This window comes from Raphanus sativus, chromosome 5 (assembly GCF_000801105.2).
Source record: "Raphanus sativus cultivar WK10039 chromosome 5, ASM80110v3, whole genome shotgun sequence".
Classification (NCBI taxonomy): Eukaryota; Viridiplantae; Streptophyta; class Magnoliopsida; order Brassicales; family Brassicaceae; genus Raphanus; species Raphanus sativus.
In genome coordinates, this window is record NC_079515.1 from 31,668,418 (window position 1) to 31,692,891 (window position 24,474).

General features: G+C 35.3%; 3 protein-coding genes and 1 non-coding gene across 9 annotated transcripts; 2 read left to right on the forward strand and 2 right to left on the reverse strand.

Annotated features, from left to right (window-relative positions):
• Nucleotides 1-132: 132 nt before the first annotated feature.
• On the forward strand, nucleotides 133-3,765 carry LOC108862654 (protein CHROMATIN REMODELING 35). Of its 2 annotated transcripts, XM_018636859.2 has the most exons (6): nucleotides 133-280; nucleotides 367-941; nucleotides 1,032-1,271; nucleotides 1,403-1,555; nucleotides 1,669-3,434; nucleotides 3,531-3,765. In XM_018636859.2, the coding sequence occupies exons 1-6, from the start codon at nucleotides 253-255 to the stop codon at nucleotides 3,532-3,534; spliced, it is 2,766 nt and encodes a 921-aa protein (XP_018492361.1). In that variant the 5' UTR covers nucleotides 133-252; the 3' UTR covers nucleotides 3,535-3,765. The 2 variants fall into 2 exon arrangements, with proteins under 2 accessions (XP_018492361.1, XP_056866626.1); XM_057010646.1 differs by lacking the exon at nucleotides 3,531-3,765 and having other exon boundaries at nucleotides 1,669-3,438.
• Nucleotides 3,742-5,862, reverse strand: LOC108862655 (BEL1-like homeodomain protein 7). The gene is made up of 4 exons (XM_018636861.2): nucleotides 4,925-5,862; nucleotides 4,470-4,852; nucleotides 4,317-4,377; nucleotides 3,742-4,234 (listed from the first exon to the last, which is right to left on the reverse strand). Exons 1-4 carry the CDS (start codon nucleotides 5,504-5,506, stop codon nucleotides 3,830-3,832), a joined length of 1,431 nt encoding a protein of 476 aa, XP_018492363.1. The 5' UTR covers nucleotides 5,507-5,862; the 3' UTR covers nucleotides 3,742-3,829.
• A 6,301-nt stretch (nucleotides 5,863-12,163) lies between these two features.
• Nucleotides 12,164-15,828, reverse strand: LOC108861357 (uncharacterized). 5 transcript variants are annotated; one of them, XR_008934438.1, is made up of 7 exons: nucleotides 15,421-15,827; nucleotides 15,235-15,322; nucleotides 14,436-15,001; nucleotides 14,255-14,351; nucleotides 13,911-14,132; nucleotides 13,706-13,827; nucleotides 12,169-13,609 (listed from the first exon to the last, which is right to left on the reverse strand). It is a non-coding gene; the product is annotated as an uncharacterized LOC108861357 (transcript). The 5 variants fall into 5 exon arrangements; XR_008934437.1 differs by having other exon boundaries at nucleotides 13,430-13,609; nucleotides 14,436-14,594; nucleotides 14,899-15,001; nucleotides 15,235-15,784; XR_008934436.1 differs by having other exon boundaries at nucleotides 13,430-13,609; nucleotides 14,436-14,585; nucleotides 14,899-15,001; nucleotides 15,235-15,783.
• A 3,275-nt stretch (nucleotides 15,829-19,103) lies between these two features.
• Nucleotides 19,104-20,109, forward strand: LOC130494972 (uncharacterized). The gene is made up of 2 exons (XM_056985857.1): nucleotides 19,104-19,945; nucleotides 19,995-20,109. The coding sequence occupies exons 1-2, from the start codon at nucleotides 19,104-19,106 to the stop codon at nucleotides 20,107-20,109; spliced, it is 957 nt and encodes a 318-aa protein (XP_056841837.1).
• Nucleotides 20,110-24,474: the final 4,365 nt, after the last annotated feature.

Genomic DNA, 24,474 nt, shown 5'->3' on the forward strand with positions numbered 1-24,474 from the left:
ACCGTTGTCAAAAAAAAAGGAACAATTTAACCATTTTACTGGACCGGTTAATCGATGACTCAAATAATGGGCTCAAAAGTCAAAACTGTTTATTGGACCGGTTAATCGATTAATAAACCTAACCTCTCATATTTTTAGCTCTAATTAAAATGGTCAAAAATAAAATAAACTCGCCAGCAAATTGATCGGAGAGTAAAGAAGAGAGGCGACGGAGGAAAAAAAAAGGTTCAGTTTGTTACTTCCTTCCTTCTCATGCAGATTCTCCAACCTCCCGTTAACGGTATAATGTCTCCCCTCTCTCCGATTCCACGAATGCATGTATGGTTTGATTGTGATTTTTAGGGTTTCGTTTTGATTTGATGACAGGTCACCGCAAAAGGAAGGCTGATGACGGACGACTCTGTCTCGGTGGCTCCGAAGCAACAAAGCGGGTCAGAAACTCATCTAAAGTCACAGACTTTTCTCAACCCTTTGCTGTCAGCAACATGCTCGAGGCTCTAGACGGTGGTAAGTTCGGGAGCGTTACCAAAGAGCTGGAAGAGGTGGCTAACCTGAGGATGGAGCTGGTCAAGCGTTGCATCTGGTTATATCCGTCGCTGGCCCATTCTGTGTTTGGAGCAGCAGCAGAGGATGGTGGCCAAGGAGAGCTTGTGAGTTTGGAGAATCAGCTGGCTTTGGATTGTGTTATTGACTTGGATGGTGATGATACTGATGCTTCTAAGAAGGCTCTCTGTGTGGTTCCTTCCACTGAGATTGTTATTCTTGATTCTGATGATGATGATGATGAGGGTGTTGAGAAGCCTAAGTATCCGTTTCAGTCGAGTCTTGTGCAGCATCAGAAGAGTCAAGGCGATGTGGTGCCTGTGACGCCGCAGTTCGCTTTTGAGGAGGTTGTTTTGGGGAAGGGAAAGGACATGTCTTGTGCCATTACGGCCTTGGTGGTAAGTTCTTAGTTTCAAGCTATGAAGGTTATTACAAGTTCGGATGTTTGCCTCTGTTTTGAAATTTTCTGGTTTTTGTAATTTTCGCAGGAGGGACAAAGTAGTAGAGGCAACCTACTTGCTATAGAAAATGGTATGGCTATTGACAGAGATGTCTGCGTGGGACAAGCGAGGAGAGAAAAGGTCATTGCCATTGAAAATGGTGTTGTCAACGATAAGGGTGTCTATGTGGGCGTTGAAGATGATGAAAGTGGTGATGAGTCTGAAGCAGCAGATGAGGATCTTGGTAATATCTGGAACGAAATGGCAATGTCGATAGTGTGTTCCAAGGTAAATCATTGCAGTGTTTCTAGTGCTTTTTTCATTTTGTTGCATCTGATATAGTTAGTAGTTGTGAAGCTCCTTTTGTTTTAGTCTTTTTGTATATTATGGTTGTTCATTGAGATCATATAAACGTGTAGGATGCAGAGACTTCACGTAATGAATCAAAGACCGATGAAGTGGAAGACTGTGAGCACTCCTTTATACTAAAGGACGACATGGGTTATGTTTGCCGTGTTTGCGGAGTTATTGACAAAAGCATCTTAGACATTATTGATGTGAACTTCAGTAAAGTAAGTCTCTTTCTTCTTACACTATGCTATTCTCTCCTTTGATGGAAAAGTATGTTTCTTCATACTCAGTTGTGCTCTATTTATATTACATCTAACGACTTGTTTTGTTGTAGGCGAAAAGAAGCACGAGAACATATGCTTCTGAAAGTCGGGTTAAAAAGTTTGGGGAATCAGATTTTGAGATTAAGTTATCTGAAGAAGGGCTGATGATAGGTGGACTTTCTGCTCATCCGACGCATGCTAACAAGATGAAGCCTCATCAAATTGAAGGGTTCCAATTCCTTTGCAGCAACTTAGTAGCAGATGAGCCTGGTGGCTGTATCATGGCTCATGCTCCAGGTTCTGGAAAAACCTTCATGATCATCAGTTTCATGCAGAGCTTCCTGGCAAAGTATCCTCAGGCCAAGCCATTGGTTGTGCTTCCAAAGGGGATTTTGTCTACCTGGAAAAGAGAGTTTGTGAGATGGCAGGTCGAAGACATTCCACTGCTTGACTTCTACAGCGCTAAAGCAGAAAACCGTGCACAACAGCTGGCCATTTTGAAACAGTGGATGGAGAAGAAGAGTATCTTGTTTCTGGGCTACAAGCAGTTCTCAACTATTGTCTGTGATGATACAAGCACCGACTCACATTCTTGCCAGGAGATATTGCTGAAAGTACCTTCGATCCTCATCTTGGATGAAGGACACACTCCAAGAAACGAGGACACAAATGTATTGCAGTCCCTTGCCCAAGTCCAAACACCAAGGAAAGTTGTCCTCTCAGGAACGCTTTATCAGAACCACGTGAAGGAGGTTTTCAACATTCTGAACCTCGTTCGACCAAAGTTCCTCAAGTTGGATACCTCCAAGTCTATTGTTAAAAGGATCCTGAGTCGTGCCCCTATCTCCGCTGTCAGGTCTCATCTGGGAGGCAATTCAGACGTGTCTTCGGCTTTCAACGAAATTGTGGAGCACACGCTGCAGAAGTGCGAGGATTTCAAGATGAAAATTAACATGATCCAGGATTTGAGGGAGATGACAAAGAAGGTGCTTCACTACTACAAAGGAGACTTCTTAGATGAGCTTCCTGGGCTTGATGATTTCACTGTGGTTCTCAATCTGTCTCCAAGGCAGTTGACTGAAGTGAAGAAGTTGAGGCGTGAGAAGAGAAAATTCAAGGTTTCGGCTGTGGGGAGTGCAATTTACCTTCATCCGAGGCTGAACGCTTTCTCTGAAAAGACTGATAGTAAGACTGATAGTGTATCTGATTCAACTATGGACGAAATGCTAGAGAAGCTAGATGTGGATGAAGGCGTGAAAGCAAAGTTCTTCCTAAACTTGATAGACCTGTGTGACTCAGCAGGGGAGAAGCTCTTGGTTTTCAGCCAGTATCTCGTGCCTCTGAAGTTTCTTGAAAGACTAGCTGGTCTAGCTAAAGGATGGAAGCTAGGGAAAGAAGTCTTTGTTCTCACAGGAGAATCCAGCTCTGAGCAGCGTGAGTTGTCTATGGAAAGGTTCAACAATTCGCCAGACGCCAAAGTGTTCTTCGGTTCGATAAGGGCCTGTGGAGAAGGTATCTCTCTAGTTGGAGCATCTCGGATACTGATTCTGGATGTTCCTCTAAACCCTTCAGTGACACGCCAAGCGATAGGGAGAGCTTTTAGACCAGGACAGACGAAGAAAGTGCATGCGTACAGATTGATAGCTGGGTCATCACCTGAGGAAGAGGATCACAACACTTGCTTCAAAAAGGAAGTCATCTCAAAGATGTGGTTCGAGTGGAATGAGTACTGTGGATACCGTAACTTTGAGGTAGAGACAATCGATGTGGATGATGCTGGTGATATGTTCCTTGAAAGTCCTGCCTTACGAGAAGATATAAGAGTTCTCTACAAAAGGTAACATCAGAGTTGAGACCAGATTTAAACATAAAGTCATCATCTTCTCTCTCTCTGTTTGTAATATATAACTTACTCAATGCTCCTTTTATTCAGGTAAACCGAAGAAAATTTACTGATGGAAACTTGTTCTTGTGGCTTTGGACATGCTTATGTTTTAGAAACCTGTCAATAAGATAACTTCGGGTAGGGTCCTTTTGGTTTTTGTGAAAGATTGTTGAATCTTTTGGACGTGCTTGTGGTTTTGTTTCATTAAGTAGTGAGCTTCTATTGTTCTTTTGATGTGAAAACCTTTGGCCTTATGATATGCTAGTTGTCCTCGTTAATTCCATCTGATGGTTTACTTTCACAAAAAGAATATAATTATTACTACACCCTCTCTATTGTATTTTTCATCAAGCTACAAAATCCTGCAAGAATTGTGCCGAGCCAAGTCGGTGCTGGCCGTTGCCTGAGTTTAAATACTGGAAACTGGTTCCCTGGATGCTGTTCTCGTAGCTGTCGCCGGACATAGGTACGTCGTTGCCGCGTGTGTCCGGAATGCCTAATGTTAAAGACATCCCACCACTACCATTTCTTGTCATTTCGGTGACCATCATGAACCGGTCGTCACCACCACCGTTGCTGGAACTAGACACGAGTTGATGCTGTTCTTGAGACTCGGTGGTTTCTGGTCTGTTGTTTACAGAAGACAAGGTGGTAGCATTCTCCTCCAATGCGTCTGTGAACTCTTCCTTGTACATCTCCTCCACCATCGGTTTCCAGAGACGCACACGTGCGTTTATAAACCAGTTCGACACCTTTCAACAATCATCCAAAAAAAAAGAATGAACACAACAAATTAAAAAAGCATTTGAATGAGAGAAAAAGACATTACAATACCTGGCCTCTGCTCAACCCTGTTTGTCTAGCTAGCATGATCTTGTCCGAATCCTTTGGATAACTAAGTTCACGGTTTTCAAAACAAAAACTGTTCAGAGACAATGAATCAACAACAAACTCAACGAGTGTAGTATATAGTAAAAGAAGAGTTACGGGTGGAGGAAATGCTCAAAGAGCCAAGCACGGAGTATCAAAACAGAGGAATCAGGTAGACCGCGTTGAGGCCTCCAAGCGTGAGGTGGTTGCATCACGCCTAACCTCTGCAACGCTCTCTGTTGCCTTACCTGTTGATCAACGTTCCTTAACCTACTTATACCAACTCCTCCTCCTCCTAGTCCATCTACTTCCCCACCTAAACTTCTCCTTATCACCAAGATTTGTCCTGATATTGCATCCCTTAGGCAACGGAAATGCCTTGAGATCGTCTGAAGCGCAAGGGCCGTGTATGGCTTCGCTGCTCCGTATCCGGCTATTACATCGAAAGATGACACCACTATCTGCATCTGATGGTAATACTGCTTGTATCTTCTGTCCACCTTTTTTAGATAAAAGTCACAAAACAAAATCAACACACATTATCAAGAAGATAGCAAAGAGTATGTGATTACCTCGTCTAATATAGATAAGAGTTTAGAAAGTTTGTTCTGCAGTTCTTGTCTCTCTGACGGAGGTAAGTCAGGGTTCATGCTTGATTCTTGAAGATTCTTCTCTCTGTGTTCTTCAATCTTGTCTCCCTCTGGCTGAAACTGCTTCAAAGCTTTCTTAACATTAACAGCTTCATCCAGAAGCTCTTGAGCAGCCTTGAGATACTTTGAGTTATGAAAGCCCGAAACAACTTGTGTTGCGTACTCATTGTTACCGCCTCTCGATGTCTCAGTCTGAGAGCTGAGGCCAAGGGAGAGTCCCTGTCCCGTGGTGGGACGCATCATCACCGGGAAGCAGGTCCTGTCATTGTCTTCTTGATCTCTCCAAGAACCAGAATCTTGAATCTCCACCACTTGTGAAGCTCCTCCACCGAAAAAACTAGACAGTACTTGAATCTCTTTTGGAGCTGAGACATTGTTAGCTTCTCCGGGAAAGTAAGAAACCGAAGGATTCGTGTAGATCATTGCGTTTTCAGGGACAAACTCGGATGCATTTGGTCTGGAATAAATGTCACTTGAGCCATTACTTTTGTAATAAGTTGCCATAGTTAAGTCTCCCCTTCTTCTTCTTATGATCAGATCAAACTTATCTGAAACAGGATTGGTGTGTTGCAAGATTCAAACACAATCAAACTCTAAACTCTTGGGCAAAGAAGAAAGTAAACGATTTTTTTTTTTTTTAACTTTCCTTTTTAGGTAGGGAGATAATAGATGCTTTAAAGCTGGTTGGTGCTTGAACTTGCTTCTTTGATTCTTCTTCTTAAATTTATTATTTGATGAAGATAAGAAATAAAAATGTTTTGAACTACAAATATGTTTAAGAGCATCTGAGGTATTACAACCCTCTCTTAAACCCTAATGTTCTCTCCTGTCACTCTCTTTGGCATTTTGTTTTGTTTGTTGTGTAAAATTGATTGGAGCAATAGCAAAACATACAATCATATTCCTCTTTTTATTAATTTTATTATATGTTGAAATACAATATATTCCTAATTGGTTACAGAAAATAAAGATATTCCTAATTCTTCTAAGATGATGTGTTCATCAAGCATAGATTTGGAGTAACGACAAACATTAATGGACATTTTCATATCTAAATTAAAATTGTATAATTAATCTGTTTTAAAATATTAATACTTAAATATTGAAAAACACATTTTAAGAAACTCTACAGATGATGCTCTTGTCTTTTATAAGATTAGGTGGGAATAATTTGATTAGACGTGTCAAAGTTTACACACGGATGCTCACTACTTTTTCAATTGGTAAGCTTTTACAGTTTCTTCTTCTCTGTCTTTAAAGTAAATTTCTCTAACATTTTTTGTTCCTTTTCAAATATTATCTTGCGATGATGGTCCACATGCTACTAACTAGTTGCATTTGCATAGAACTATTTTTGTAATAAACAAAAACAATGAAAACACTTTTCCTTATTTTTTTCTCATAAACAGTGAATAAGGGCCATTTTCCCCACTCAGCTTTGTCTTTTTGTGTTAATAGTTCCAAGATATTTACGGGTTAAAACCATTTCTTTCCAAAATGTTTATGTACAACTTTTACTTTCTCCCTCATGAGTGTAGTAGGTCCATACCTTAACATAGTGGAGCTGTTTATAGCTTTAATAATTAAGTAGCTGCAATTTTTTTTAGTAAAAGTCGAACTCAAAACAGTACAAAATGATGAAATATTTTGAACTAATGTCAGAATATATACAAAATTAAACAGTTTAATCGAAATCTTTGAAAGAAAAAATCTAAAATTTGAAATTAAAAATGACAAATAAACTGCATATATAGTTATGGGGTAGATAAGTGAAAAAACTTGAATTGATGGGTGGCCAAAGGAAAGGGAAAGATGTCTGAATTGGGTCAGAGATGGCAGAATTAGAGAGACAGAGACTTGGTCAGAGTCAGCCTCAGGGATAGGGAAGAGTGACACTTATAGACGACCAACCAACACTGCTTAACAATAATGATAAGAACAAATAATGTAGATTGTAGACGATAGAGGGAGGAGAGAGGAGAATACGTTAAGAAATGAAATGGCAGTTTTGGCTGGGCAATATAAGAATTGTGATGTTCATTTTCGTTGATGTACTTAGTTGATGTCACTGAACTTGCGGTCGACACTAATCTAGTTGGCTAAATGAAATTGAACTATAGGTTTAGTCATGACTCATGTAATCAGATATCAGCATTAGGCCACTCAAAATGTGTTTTTAGCTTGTGGGTGTTTTAGTCTACTTGAAACTAATGGGCTGACTCGCTGAGTTCATATTTTCTCATTATTGTCCTAAGAAACATGTGATATATTATGGGCAAGATTCGAATTGCGCTAGGTTTATATTATAGGTTTATATTAAACATTGCTTTGATACATTATCAAAAATAGTTTTGAAGTACTGTATCTATAATATAGAGAGAGTTTTTCTTGTTCCTTGTTATTGATTTGATTAAATTCATCAAATAACTCAAGCTATTTTTTTAATCCTAGATTGAGCTAAGCAAATCCAAAGTGAGGATTCTATTAAACCTCTTGGTTGAGCTGATTATTGACTTGGTACCCAACGTCAACAGTAAACATATCAGTCTAAGTGTACCAAATTAGTCTGATATATAGGACCATGGGAAACCAGAATATAACAGTGAACTGAAGGAGATAAGTAGAATCGAATTTGAGTATCCTCTAAACCAGAATAGATACACCGACCAGTTATAAATACCAAAAATTTAATTAATTTTGTATGATTAATTTTTGATCTAAAAGCACACTCCTTATATACTAAATCACATATCACCTAACTAATCAAAATTTAACACTTCGCAAAACAATTACTTTGCAAAAAAAAAAACAAATAATATTGATTAAAAATGATTTCGAAACTCCACTACAAACTCCACGTATAAAAATGATTTATAAAAACCTAGATCCCTAAATTTTCTCACATCATCCACACAAAGTAAAGAGACTTTTTCTTAGGTTCACCCTCTAGGGTGAACCTTTAGGTTCACCAACCAATAGCATTGTCTTATTTTAGATTTAGTATCTTTTATAAAAGGAAATAAAATAATTACTAAGTTATATTATGTTTTTAAAATAAAAAGGATAAAAATAAATAAAAATAAATAGTAGTTGTAAAAAAAATTAAAATATTTTTAACACTGTCAACAAAATACAAAACTCTAACCCCTAAATTTTAAACATTAAACTCTAAACCTTCAGATGAACTACAAGTTATAAGTCCAAGAATTTATGATTTATCCAAGGATTTAGAATTTACACAAGGGTTTAGGGATTTAAGGTTTAGGGTTTAGTATTAATGGTTTAGTGTTTTAACATTTAGTGTCTAGTGTTTATAATTTAGAAATTAAAATTTATCCAAGGGTTTAGGGTTTAGGGTTTAGGATTTAGGGTTTATGGTTTAGAGTTTAGTGTTTTAAGATTTAGTGTCTAGTGTTTATAATTTAGAGATTAAGATTTATCCAAGGGTTTAGGATTTACCCAAGGGTTTAGGGTTTAGGATTTAGGATTTAGGGTTTAGGGTTTAGTATTTTTTTTTACGGTTTAAAAGTTACTAGATCATGACCCGCTCTACCGAGCGGAAGTCAATTTTTTTTTTTTATCTTTGTTTCTACTAAATTTACTAAATGTTATACATGATTGCAATGTGTATTAATATAAAATTTTGATAAATAATAATGTGTACTAATGTGTTTAAATAAGTAATGTGTTTAATTACTAAATTTGATTTTTAAATTTTATGATAACGTGAAGTAGATTTTTTAATATATATTATTTAAAATATATAGTGCTATATATTTTGTATTTTCAACATTTATCATATAAAACTTACAATGGGGTATTATTTATATGAAAATATGTGTAACATAATATATAAATATATTATATAAACATATCTACGATTTTCGCAAAGGCCATGCGCACCCGCACGGGTTTTATTTTTAAAATGTATTCTATATTATTTAGTTTTAAGTAGTATCGAGTTTGTATAATTCAATTTTGTGTTTAAAGAACAATATCAAATCTGTATTTATGTAAAAATAACACTTTGCAAGCGCGAGTTGTGTCTTTCTATTGTAACACAAAATTTTCTATAAAACTTATGTTTTTTTGTACATTACGAAATTTAATTTTTTAAAATAACTATTACATAATTTCAAAGTAAATTTTATCTCTGGGGTCTAATATATTTTGTGTGTAATGGTTCAAAGCATTTTCGATATATATTATATTTCAGTTTGGTTTGTTTTTAGTATTATTGTATAAGTATAATACTATACAATATTACTATATTCTATACAATATATAAAGCTATGTGTTATTTGTTTTAGAAAGTAGATTAGGCCCAACGTAGTTAAAGAATAGTCATATCTTTATATATGTGTCTGTGACTTATCTACTTAGTGTTATTCGTACTAATAAAATCAATATGGCCAATGAAAGTATACTGATCAATTTAAAATGAATTGTATAAGGTAATTCTAAAACGATTAATATTTTTAGTATTTTTAGTATCTATCTTATTTAAATCGACATGTAATAAATGTGAAAATCATATATGGAATATGAACAAAAAGAAGAATTGTATTTAAGGAAATACATCAATGCAAAGTTAGACTATAGTACGTATAATATATAAAGAATGAGACATTTAATTTAAATATATAAGGTCCACCTTTAAAATCTACCTAGAAGAAGTTGTAATGTTTCTGATTTAATAAGATAGATTAAATTTATTTTTAAAAATTCGTTTTTTTATCAATTACAATTTTTTCTATATTTAAAAAACATAATATAACTTGCATTTACTTTATTTCCTTTTATAAAAGATATTAAATCTAAAATAACACAATGCTATTGGTTGGTGAACCTAAAGGTTCACCCTAGGGGGTGAACCCAAGAATAACTCAAGTAAAGATCACGTTTTGTTATGAGTTATTCTTGGGTTCACCCCCTAGGGTGTACCTTTAAATTCACCAACCAATAGGATTCAAGTATTTTATATTTAATATTTTTTTAAAAAGTAAATAAAATATTGTTAAATTATATTATGTTTTCAAATAAATAGCTAAAAATAAATAAAAATAGTTGTAGTTGCAAAATTTTTTTTTAATAAAAACTCTAAACCCAAAATACTAAACCCTAAACCCTAAATACTAAACCCTAAACCCTTGGGAAACCCTAAACCCTTGGATGAATCATAGTTTTAAAAATTAAAAAATCTTTTTTTTTCAATTATTACTGTTTTTGTTTATTTTTAGCTATTTATTTTAAAAACATAATATAATTTAAGAAGATTTTGTTTATTTTTTAAAAATATATTAAATAAAAAATACTTGAATCCTATTGGTTGGTGAACCTAAAGGTTCACCTAGGGGGTGAACCCAAGAATAAGTCTTTTGTTATTGTAACAAGAAATAAAGATCACGTTCTGTATAACTGTTTTCTGCATACATTTTGTAGTTTTACTTTATTCTTCATCCTTTCTTCTTCTGGTGTAGATCAGTTCTTCCATTGATCAAAAAAAATCTATACAGTTCATATTTACTCCTAATTCTAAATGTTTCTAGCTGTTTTCTCTTAGTTTAGATTTGGTTTCCTCTTCTTCTCAATAATATTTTCTTTTTATTAATTATATTCATTTCAGGTAAAACATCACATAACTGTGCTTATGTTTCAAAGTTTAATTTTCAGTAAAAAAATAAAATCTAATTTATTAAAACAGGATCATTGTTATCTTTTACCCTCAATATACTTAGGAATATTACTTATTTTGCCATTGGATCTATTTTTAATTAAGTACTAGATTTTGATCCGTGCTTTCAAAGCGCGGAATTATTTTCAAAACAAACAAACTTGTATTTTTGTTTTATATTTTTATTTAAAAGCTTACACATGAAACGTTTTCGGTGTTTTAAAATCAGATCCGGACCAGCGGTTAAACCCGCAAAACCGGCGATCCTATATATAATCTAGTTAGTTTTACAAAAAAAATTCATTGTTTAAAAATTCTATAAAACCTGCAAAAAAACTGCTAAAACTTTGGACTCGGTTACCGCCTTATCGGTTGAATCGATGGATAACCCATTATGTAAAATTATTTGACTTAAATTGTAAGTTTTAAAGTGTTTGTTATAATTTTTTTATTATATATAACAATAATTTATTATTAAATTTTGATCCGAACTTTAAAGTACATGATTAATTTGTATTCAAAAACTTATTTACTGAAAATTAAAAATCTTATACATATGTATTTGTTTTGATAAAAAAAATTTAAACTATATATAATTAAACTAAAATTACATGAACGTTATTTTATGAAATTTTGATAATTTCTTTATATATCCGTCTCATATCAATTTTACTTATATTTTAAAACTTTAAATTATAATACAAATTTAATTTTAATTTTTTGTATTTTTTAAAATTAATTTTATTTTTATATTTTCGAAATTATTATATAAATTAATTATTGTTATTCAACCCGTCTCATATTTGATAAATATATTAAATTATTTTTGATATTTTAATTTATATATTTATTAAAAATAAAATTAATCATTAGTTTATATTTCTTACTTAAATATTTGTTTTAATAAGTTGAAATAGGCTGTAAGATTCATAAATATATTTTATTCTGTTAATTGGTGTTGTATTTAATTATGAATATAAATTATGTATCTATATATATTATAGAAATGTTAATTCTTATCATTTTTAATTCTTATCATTTAAACGAAAAATGAATATTATTCATTTTTATTATAGTTATAATTATGATTTTTATTATATAAAAGTAAATATTAAAAAGAAATGTATATCTATATTTTAAATAAAATGTATTAAAATATATTATCAAAATGTAATCTTAGAAAGATCTGTTACAATTTATTCTAATGTAGTCAAAATAATGTGTACTGTATATGTTAGTTGATCAAATTATTATAGGTTTAGTTATTTAAATTAATTGTTAATGGTACAACTTAAACTAATATTAAAATACTGTAGCCGATTTTTGTAGCTGATTACTGTAGCCGATTATATAGGGAGAATATATTAAAGTTAATATTTGATTGAATGAAACAACCTAGACTACTCCTGAGTAGATCAAAATTGCTACTGTTTTAATAGTATAGATAGATTAATCTAACTCTAACTGTATATAACTAATCTATATATTTTGTAACTTTCATTTTAATCTCAAAACTGCCGTGATCCAGTTAACAAAAAGAAAAAAACTGCTCTGATCCACTTCTCTCCGATATGTACTCAACAGTCATATTTATTCATAATTATTTCTTGACAATATATGTAACCATGACTTTTTATACAACCGAACCACATTAATTATTTTCTACTATAGTTAATTGACTTTAACAGTATTAACATGCTATTAATAATTACATCTTCTATGGTCCAATTATTTTAATACAATTGTTAAAATCATTTATTAATTATTTAAGAAAAAAATATTAGTACAAAGAAAAACCCAAATATAACTAAAACACACAAAAATATAACTAAAAACAAATAAATAGAAAAATTAAATTTCTAGAAAAAATGTAAAACAAGGGCGGGTCAAAATCTAGTTGAAAAGTTAAACCTCTATCAAAAACAACGAAGGTAACTATAAGCATTTCAACCCCATTATCTACAAACTAAATGGGTATACACAAATGTTTTCTTTTATGTCTTATTTTTTGAAACTAACATTTCTTTTGAAAACCAGAAATGAAAAGGAAACAAGAAGATAAAAACAAGAAACAAAATGAAAGAGTCTTCTCTGCAACAAACATAAACACAAGCAAAACCGTAAACAACTGGTATTTTTATCTTTAGTTATTCTTTGATTCTCTTACTTATGTTAAGTTTTAAGAATTTCTATATTTTTTTGTAGCTTTGAAATCAAATCTCATGGCTAACAATAACTACGATGATGCAATTTAGATATTTACAAATTTGTTTGTTATAGTTTGACTAATTAACAAATCTGTTTTTTAAGGCAAGTTACTTAACATAGCATATTCTTACCATTTTTTTTGCTTGACAAAAAAACTAACATAGTTTTGTAAGTCTATATACTCACTATATTGACTATTTCTTATGCATGTTTAGTTTCATGTATTTAATATTAATTCCAAGAAATTTATTTTAAAGAAGAATTATTTATAAAACAAACACATATATAACTGAATATAACAAATATGATATTTCTAGGTGTTACTTAGCTTTAGATTATTGTTTTTTGAAATAAGTTCAATTTTGATTTAAAGACACTATAATTTTATTTTTGAACAAAAAAAAATTAAAAGCAAGCAAAAATTATAACCAGGATGGCTGCGCTGTGGATGGTTACATCATGTGGTTCTTTAATAGATTCTGGCATCCCATTGATGACTCTCCTGATGTTGATTCTTGAGAACCTTAGTATCTTATTTGTTCTCAAGAATCATCATCAGGAGAGTCATCAATGGGATGCTAGAATCTTTTAAAGAACCACATGGTGTCACCATCCACAGCGCAGCCATCCTGGTTCCTGTGCCAACCATAGTAAGCGTGCGTCCTGTTCTTTATCGTGAACATAGCATGTCCGAAGCTCGCTTCTCTGAAGGCAGAGTACTTAGGCTGAGGTTCAGTCATTCGGCAGAAACCATATATCACACATTCACAAATAAAAAAAAATAGGTTTCATTGATTAGAAAAATTTAATTTATAGCTTACTTGGTAGACAATCCTTCAAGATTGCCTCCATCACCAATGGTGATGTAGATGGGAGCAAAATGATCTTTTACTGGAGTACAAATTCCATTAACCACATTGTACGCAATGCTAGATATATGTTCCTGGTTTCAAAAATAGCTCAATATTTATCAAAAAGTATAGTTTAAAGAGACATGATGAGCTAAAAAGTTATTGTTTGTCTTACTGATGTTTCATAGCCATGGACGTGACCCTCAAAAACAACATATACTTCGTTCTCGACCAACCACGGCTCATACATCACTCTCATTGTTTCGCCTTCCATGTAATGGTAATCGTAGCTGTTGTACCACGGTGAATGCATCAGAAAAATCAACCATGGCATTTTCTGTTCTGTTAACCTTTGGGAACTCCTCTTCGAGCGACGTGTATTGCGGCGTATATTTACCTGTCCATGAACTCCTCTTAGTCTTGGTTTTAAGAATATCCCACAAAAAAAAGGGTTTAACAGCTTTAAGCTGCATTTTACAGTATGCTGATATGAAGCTAGCATGATTATGTAAGCAGGACCTCTCTTTATTGAATACCAGAATGGTTCTGTGCTGCCTGATGATCGGTGAGGAGTGCAGTATCTATTCTTGAATGGCTTAAATGGTTTGTTTTCTCCCTGCAAAAAGACAACCACTCCCAGTCTAATTAATACATGTCTAACTAAAGCCTAAAACAGAGAAGATAAAGCAAGAAGCATTACAATCTGGGGGGCAAAATCAAGTTCATGGTTTCCTACGGTCCAAACCCAGGGTTGATATGCTATGCTTCTTTCACATTATGAGTTGTGAAGTTGAGTTGTGAAGTTTTGTTATGCAGGGGATCTTGGGCAGAGTTTTGACTCTAACATAACCTTAACACACTATGATTTATGAGAATAACCCATTGAAAAGTCAAACAATTTTTTTTGTTGGAGATTTCTCATACGCTGACACATACTCGAACCATGCAATAATAGATGGGACAATTGGGGAAGATTTATTGAAAGAAGCATGGCATATCAAGTTATGCTTCTTTCAATAAATCTTCCCAACTGTCCCATCTATTATTGTCATGGTTCGGGTATGTGTCCGCGTATGAGAAATCTCCAACAAACAAAACTTTTTAACCTTTCAGTGGGTTATTCTCATAAATCATAATGTGTTAAGGTTATGTTAGAGTCAAACCTCTGCCCAAGATATCCTCTGCGTAACAAAACTTGACAACTCAAGTTCAAGTCCAAGACACTATCACTGCCTTTCCTTCAAGCTCTCCTTGTGTAATGTGCACCTTTTTTGTGAAAAACCAAATAACCCCAGTTTAGATCCGTTGTTTAACAAAGAAGAAAATAAAAATTTGTATCTTTATAAAATTTCAATAAGCAAAGGTTGTTAAATCATTTAAGAACATCCAATAAATCACATTTTCTCCATAACAAGATTAAAAAAAGAAGAAGACAGGTGATACCATAACAAACTCATAAAAAGATTGTTGATTATTATATAAAGGAAATGTATACGTACCTGTTGAGGTGCATTGCAATCAGGAGGAACAAGAAATACATCACCATCGAGTGGCATATCAACCGTTGCCTCTAACCTTCTGACATAACTACTTGTTGTGCCACCATGACAGAACAGCACTAAGCTGTCAAGAACCAAACATAAGAAAAGAAGAACATAATATGGATTTAGTGAAAAAAAAAATACGGATTTAGTGCTTCTAGCTGGCCCATTTTCTTGAGTGCTCAGACTATCTTGTGTGAAGAAATGTCCTCTGAAGAGCTAATCTTATAAAGACGGAGAAGTTTCCTTATGAAGCTCGTCCTGATGGGAAGCTTATCAAGCATCTTCCACCTGCCTCCCTAAAAAAGTTGAATAAAGTTGAACTAACAAGTGCGGTATTCAAGGCGAAATTGTCAAAACTGCTTGTGTCACCGATCAGTAATAATTTTGGAAATGGTCCATCTAACGTACATCTACCTAAAACCGCACATGCTACTAATAGCCAGCGTATAAATACGCACTTATTCATTTTTTGTATATTTCCATTAATTTATTGTATTAAAATTATAAAATTAACAGCAAATCAAAATCTTAAGTGATGGGAAGCTTATCACGCATCTTCCACCTGCCTCCCAAAAAGAGTTGAATAAATTGACATTTTTGTTTTAGAAAAAATGCTAATATATAGACAACATAGCTATTTTTAAGCAACGGAATATGCCTTTTCGGGGCGGGCATGATATGCATGTTGTTATATTTCCTTAATTACTTATTTTTTATTTTGACTAAAATGCCCAGATGGCCAGATGGCATACGTTAACGCTTGGAAGATTTTACACTACAGAATCAATGTACCCTTTTCAATTGCGGATCCTGGATTGTTCTTGACTGGTATCATAGTGAGATATTATCACCAATTTAATAAGGGTGGATTGGTGCAATAGACAGCAGGAGAAAAAACAGGCGATGTAACTCTGTAATAAAATAGTTTTGTGATGTAACAATTTTGGATGAAAGTAGACCGTAAGTGTGTCGGTCTAGACTCTAGTTGACGCGAGGTGGAACAGAAAAACTATACTACTATACTATATGCATTAGACAAATAGTATACAATTATCTATTTATATTAACAATGTGTTGGAGTCTGTTTCTTTTGATGACAAAAAAAAAATATTAACAATGTGTTAACAAACATAATTGTTTTTGCTAACTGCAGAAAAAATAATTAAAAATATGGGAGGAAGAGGAAAAGGAGAAGGAATATGAGAAGAAGATAAAAATTGAAGGAGAAACAGAAAGAAAAAAATAAGAAAGAAGGGAAAAAGAAAAAGAAATGACAAATATAAACTTTTTGAATCATAGTACTGATATAATAATTAAACCTATCACATGTTTATTTAATATAAGATCATATTTCTGTCATACGTTCACTGAATATAATAGAATATACTTTCTTTGTTTCAAAAAGATACATATTCTAAACTTTTCATATATATTAAAGAAACATATTAAAAATGCATTGGTTTTTGCGAATAACAATTTTTCATACCTATTAAACAAAAGAAATTCAATAATTTTTTTTTTTTGAATTAGCAAATTTTCAATAAATAATACATTGAAAATGTAAAAAAATATATCTTTTGAAAATGTTTTTTTTTAGATATGGATCTTTCTGAACTGATGAAATAGTACATTTCAGCTAAGAGATTAGAGGTGAAATTGATGGAGTTGTGAAGGAAAAGAGATGGCATATGGAACATAACAACTAAATTGTATAAATAACATATTAACAAACAATTTTGATCCCGTATAATGTTGATAGAATGATATAAACTGATAAATTGTATTAACATGAGTATTGTACATCGATATATATACAAAGCAATGACCGACATATATATCTCATAGAGTCCATCTTCAAGATAGATGGGCCGGATTAATAGCTCATGGAGTTAATCGAGTCCTCCTTGTTTGCAAGACGCCAACTGTTCTTTAAGATGATGAATACGAACTTTGTTTCCCAACGAGAAACGTTTCTTCAAATTCTCCCAAAGTTTGTAAGAATCGGAGATAAAGGTGACCAGTGATCAAACTTTTGCTTCAATAGACGACCTTATCCAGCCAACAATCATGGAGTTAACCGAGCCCCAGAGATCAAAGTTGGGATCGTCAATGAAAGGTTTTGATATCGTTCCATCGATAAACCCTAAGTTCCTTTTAGCTCTCAAGGCATTGATTAGTTCCGTCTCCGGTGAACAACACCGATGTAATTAGAGCACATGGATTGTCCGATGCGTGCAACGGATATGGATTTGTGCTCACTTAGCCGACGACACGTTTCTCAACTGAGTCAAGGCTTTACTTGCAGAAGAATTATCGTTCCCCGCCCTCTACTTGATGAAAAAAATATCAACTTCTAAGTCTCAGGATTTGGTTTTCTCTGATACCATATAATGTTGATAGAATGATATAAACTGATAACTTGTATTAACATGAGTATTGTACATCGATATATATATATATATATATATATATATATATCATAGAGTCTATCTACAAGACTCAAGTATATCAACAATAGGACTTATCTATAGGTAATCCTAACTACAACAAAATTCCCTAATATGCTGATAAATTAAATTTAGATTTATGGTTTTAAGAGAAGGAGGATGAACAAAATACAAAATATGAGAAAGAAGAGGACAAAGGAAATGAAGAGAAAAAGAATGAAGACAGAAAAGATGATGAAAACTTAAGATTTTTTTTTTGAATAAATTTAAAATTGATAAATATAATACACATAAAGATAAGAATATCCCATAGATGAAGAATAATTGATAAATATAATCTTCTCTATAATAAAAGGAAGATAATCTCAATAGTTAAGGTGTCCACGTCATCAAAAGAAATCAACCAATCAGAATATTCATTTTTGAGATGTCATTTCCTCTTTTAAGTCGATATTGAAAAATAATGGGCTTCTTACAAAAACTTGCTCATTCTATTTTCCTTACAGCCAAACTCGAACCAACTTCTGAAACTTGGATCGTCTCTGCCTACTCAATCTACTTTGTCTTCTTAGAAGTTCTCCGTTTCAGCTATCATCATATCAATCAATTGTGTTCTTTATTCCTCTTTTATGGGTAGGTTCGTTTCACCTTCCTCTTCTTCTCCTCATATATAAATTGCTAAAAAGCTTTGTCTAAATTTACTTCTAAGCAAACCCGAGAGAGTCTACTTTGAAGAGCCTAAAGCTATGGTGATGAACAGGTACACCCCCTTCTTTCTTATTTGTCGACATCCTTTAACTGAAATAACACATGGACAGGGCACTGTCGTACAAGGGTTTCGTTATCGATGAATAAAGATTTACCGTGTTACTGAAAACACCCCGCTATCAGCAACGCGTGATGTCTGAGATTGAATAGAACTGCAAAGAGATTCGGTTTTAAGCCCTCAGAGTATTTTCGAAGGAAACTGTGACGTGACCAAGGAGGCGATCGGTACGTTAAGTTGTATCTTTAATGATCCGAACTATAGAATCAGGATATTGGTATCGCATTTTCCAAGATAGTGCAACCTCGCTTCAGTCTCTAAAATGTTAGTTATTTGTTCTGGAGATGTAGGCGGCCATCTCAGGTTAATATATGTGAATGTTAGATATCAGATATTGTTACGATTGTATAGTTCCTATATCTCAGGGAATATTCCTTAATAGTTGTAACTGTATGGCCTTTATAAGTAACGATGAATACAAAGTATAATTCAAGGGGAACTCATTAACTTACATGGTATCAGAGGGTTCACAACGATTCTGAACCTACACTCTCTCAATTTTCTTCTTCTCGCTTCTCTCTCTTCTTCGTGTCCTCACTTTCTCTTCTTCAATGGCGGCGGCGGCACCTGCAATTCTCGAACGAGCCTATGGTGTCACCAACATCAAGCACCACATCCCCCTCATCTTGGACATCGACGACCATAACTATGACGCGTGGAGAGAGCTCTTTCTCACACACTGTCAAAGTTTTGATACCTCAGGGCATCTTGATGGATCATTGGTTCCTACTAACGCTGATGATCAAACTTGGCACAAGAGAGACGGCCTCGTAAAGCTTTGGCTTTATGGAACTCTATCAAAGGATCTGTTCAAAGCAGTTTTCAAGACCGGAGGAACATCAAAGGAAATATGGGATCGGATCGAAAACTTCTTCAGAAACAACAAAGAAGCTCGAGCGATCCAGTTGGATCATAAACTACGGACAAAGGAAATGGGAAATCTCACCGTCCATTCCTACTGCCAAGAACTCAAATCGATTGCAGATCTCCTGACGAATGTTGGAGCACCAGTCTCGGAGAGAACGCTTGTCACATACATGCTCAATGGCCTTGGCTCAAGGTATGACAACATCATCAATGTGATAATGCATCGACAACCTTTCCCTACCTATGACGAAGCTCGCTCCATGCTGATGCTTGAGGAAGACAGACTCAACAAGGGAACGCGTGTGCAGAAAAATGATACTTCATCTGCTGAAAAAGTGTTGCTTGCCTCTCACGCCTCTGCTCCAACAGAAAAGAGTCCTCATGCCTCTCAACAACAGCAACCACAAAGATCATATCAAAACAGAGGATCTAAGAAAAACAGAGGACGTGGGCGTGGATTCTACAATCAGCAACGTCCCCAATATCAGCAGTGGAATGCTCCCTTCTGGAACGGAGGATACCCGATGTGGCCTCAACAACAATTCAACTCGTGGGGTCAACCACTTCAAATGCAGCAACCTGGACTTCTTGGGCCAAGACCACACATGCCACCACAGCAGCAACAGCTTCAACGCAACAATGGCGGTCCACAACCAACAACAGATTTCGCCACAGCATTCAACACCATGACTCTGCTGGATCCATCAGATGGTCAGTGGTACATGGATTCTGGAGCTACTGCACACCTCGCTAATTCAGCAGGTAATCTAAAGTCGGTTTTTAGTTCTGGCATCGGAAAATCAATTATTACTGCAGATGGAAATCAAGTTCCAATTCACCAGACGGGTTCTTTCTCTTTTCCCAATTCACTTCGTCCTTTAAATCTCAATTCAATTCTTGTTTCACCATCAATTATCAAAAATCTCATTTCTGTTCGAAAGTTCACAAAAGATAATTCTTGTTCCATTGAGTTTGATCCTTTTGGTTTCTCTGTGAAGGACCTTCGCACTCAGAGGAAAATACTCCGCAGTGACAGTACCGGTGATCTCTATCCTCTTCTCCCGTCACCGATCAATGAGTCTCAGCAATCTACTGCTTTTTTAGCTACTTCTTCGAGCATTTGGCACAGCCGTCTTGCTCATCCCAGTACTCAAACTTTGGATTTTCTTATTTCATCTAAAGCTTTATCTTGTAATAAAAAGAACATGGCAACTCTTTGCAATGCATGTCAATTGGGCAAACATAATAAACATTCTTTTTCTTCATCAGACTCTTCTGTCACTGCAGCTTTTGATATTATCCACTCGGATTTATGGATGTCGCCTGTCACAAGTCAAACAGACATCCGGTACTACATTCTCTTTCTAGATCAATACTCAAATTTCGTATGGGTCTTTCCTCTTCGGCATAAGCATGAAGTCTTTTCCAAATTTCAAGAATTTTATGCTTATGTTAAAACTCAGTTCCATGCAGATATCAAATCCCTGCAATGTGACAATGGCACTGAGTTTAACAACGCCCAATTTCATGATTTCTTCAAAACAAAAGGCATCACCTTTCGCTTCTCCTGTCCCTACACGTCCCAACAAAACGGACGCTCCGAGAGGATGATTCGAACTATCAATAATGCTGTGCGCAGTCTTCTATTTCAAGCTCTTCTTCCTCCTTCTTTTTGGGTTGAAGCTCTGCATACAGCTGTTCATATCATCAATCTCTTACCATCAAAATCCATCAACAACCAAACACCTTTCACTACTCTATTCAAAAAGCCTACCTCTTACTCACACCTCAAAGTCTTTGGCTGCCTTTGTTACCCAAACCAAAACTACCCATACACTTCAAAGCTCTCACCTCGATCGTCAAGATGTATTTTTCTCGGGTATCCTCAAGATCACCGAGGATATAAGTGTTACGACCTTTCCACGAGAAAAATTATTCTCTCTCGTCACGTCAACTTTGACGAAACGAGTTTTCCATATCATGACTCGTCTTCTACTTCCACTTCAACTTATGACTTTCTTGACGATCTCTCTGCTCCTTCTCCTCTGCTCCGTGACATTTTGCAACAACCTGTTTCTCAACCTTCGCTTCCTCCTCCTATTCCTCCGACAGAGCCAACTCAGACAGCTCCCACAGTGTCTGTGGCACCAAGGCATACAATGTCAACCAGATCACGGAGTGGTATAACAAAACCCAAACAGATCATGTCTCTTCTAGCACGATCGTGCTCTGCCCTTCCTAAAAGCCATATAGCTGCTCTCAAAGACCCGTTCTGGAACAAATCTATGCAGGTTGAGTACGATGCCATTATTAAAAGCCATACTTATGATTTAGTGCCGCGACCCCCAGGCGTTAATATTGTTAGATCAATGTGGTTACACAAGCTTAAATATGATGCTAATGGTGTTTTTAAAAAGCCAAAATCTAGATTGGTGGCTAATGGTAAATCGCAGGAAGAGGGAATTGATTTCTCCGAGACCTTCGCACCTGTGATCAAGCCTGCGACAATAAGAACCGTCCTTCACGTCGCTCTTGCAAACAATTGGCCGGTCAATCAGTTAGACGTTCAAAATGCATTCCTTCATGGTACTTTGGATGAAACAGTATACATGTTCCAACCACCGGGGTTCGTTGATCCAACACGCCCACACCACGTCTGCAAGCTCAACCGCTCAATTTACGGATTGAAACAAGCCCCTAGGGCTTGGAATGCTCGATTTGTTGCTTTCATGACTAACCTTGGCTTTGTGCAAACCAAAAACGATGCAAGTCTTTTTGTTTACAGGGGAAACGGCAGCATTGCATACCTCATACTCTATGTAGACGACATAATTGTCACAGCCTCAACAACTCCTCTACGCAACAGCATCATCGCTGCATTGAAATCAGAATTTCCGATGACCGACAAGGGGACTATAAGTTCGTTTCTTGGCGTATCTGCGGTTTATAATGACAAAGGCCTCTTCTTGAGTCAAGCCCGATATGCAGAGGAGATAATAGAAAAGGCTGGTATGAAGGACTGCAAACCGATAGCCACTCCTGTTGACATGAAGTCCAAGCTAGCTGATGGAGTTGGCAAACCTGTTCTAAATGCCACGGAATACAGAAGCCTAGCAGGAGCCTTGCAGTATCTGACGTTCACGAGACCAGACATAGCTTATTCAGTACAACAAGTATGTCTTTTTATGCATGATCCAAGAGAAGAACATATGCTAGCTCTGAAGCGTGTCATAAGATATCTTCAAGGCACAAAATCAAAAGGTTTGCAGTTACTGAAGAACCAGAAGCTCACACTTACAGCATACACCGACGCAGACTGGGCTGGCTGTCCATCAACTCGTCGCTCGACTTCCGGTTTCTGTGTCTACATTGGAGATAACTTAGTGTCATGGTCGGCCAAGCGACAACCCACTGTCTCACGCTCCAGTGCAGAAGCCGAATACAAAGGAGTCGCAAACGCCGTTGCAGAAGCGTGTTGGCTAAGAAATCTGCTTCTTGAAATGCATTGCCCACTGCAAAAAGCTACAGTGGTCTATTGTGACAACGTTAGTGCCGTCTATCTATCTACCAATCCGGTGCAACACCAAAGAACCAAACACATAGAAATCGACATTCACTTCGTCCGAGAGAAGGTGAAAATGGGACAGGTTCGGGTCTTGCACATTCCTTCATCACTGCAATATGCAGACATCTTTACAAAAGGCCTACCTTCTTCCTTATTCAACTCCTTCCGCTCCAGTTTAGGTGTTTCAGACAACCACGCTGCAACTGCGGGGGAGTGTTAGATATCAGATATTGTTACGATTGTATAGTTCCTATATCTCAGGGAATATTCCTTAATAGTTGTAACTGTATGGCCTTTATAAGTAACGATGAATACAAAGTATAATTCAAGGGGAACTCATTAACTTACAGTGAACCAGAAGTTTCTAAGAATGTATGCTGATTATCCCACTAATTCTTTCTACTGTGTTGGCAATAATAGTCATTCCTTATTTTGAGCATTCGTGTCTATATTAGCAACTCCTATGAATGTTTAAATTGTTTGTAGCTGGCGATAAACTTTTGCGATTTGTGATCTTGTAGCTGGTCCGATTTCTCATGCTCTGGAAAAACCTAAAGAAGATGAATTCGTTCTGGAGTTGTAAGCTGTACATCTATATGATTTTGGTGAGGAAATCATAATATTTTTTATTTTATTTCTTAGGTCAAAGTTGCACAGTTATGACGATGTGGTGGAAAGAGTGGCTCAGAAGCTTGGTCTTGACGATCCATCTAAACTAAGGCTTACATCTCTCACAATTGCTATTCCCAGCAAATACCGTGGAGTAGAACGTTTGTCAGACATGTTAGTGAACTTCATAATTTCTTCTTACTAAAGAAATCATTTTGCTCATAAATTGTTTTTCTTTTTTGTCTTTCAGACGTCTGATATTTTGTATTATGAAGTTCTTGACATTCCTCTTCCAGAATTGCTATGTCTTAAAAACCTTGAAAGTTGCTTTCCATCATTCGACCAAGGAAGAAGTATGCATAGCCTTTTATTTCTGATTCATAGTCTTCTTTCTTTTGCAAATATTGGATTGTTTTTCAAGCCTTTTAACCATCACTGTACAGGTGGTAAATCCACAATATCAGACTACCTAAACAAAGCACAGTCGGAGATGTCATTAATGAACTAAAAACAAAAGGTAAAATGGCTGGCTTGTTTACTTTCTGAAGTAGCTGGTATATTCTTCTTTTTTTGTTTGGTCTCTGGATTGTCTACTGCGAGAAACTACTTTTAAATGACAATCCGATGAAATTGAAGGCATCCATCCGGATTATACTGCTGACCTCCATGTTTGTTGCTGAGGAAAATTCGTTTTACAGGCTTTGGATTACATTTATTACAAATTCGATGTTATGCAAAAGTTAATCTCTAAGGTTATGACTGATACAGGTGGAGCTCTCGCATCCAGATGCAGAACTGAGAATACTTTGAGGTGTTTTACCACAAGATCTACAAGGTAACGAGCGGCTTCTTACTTTTTTACATCCTAGTCAATTATTTGA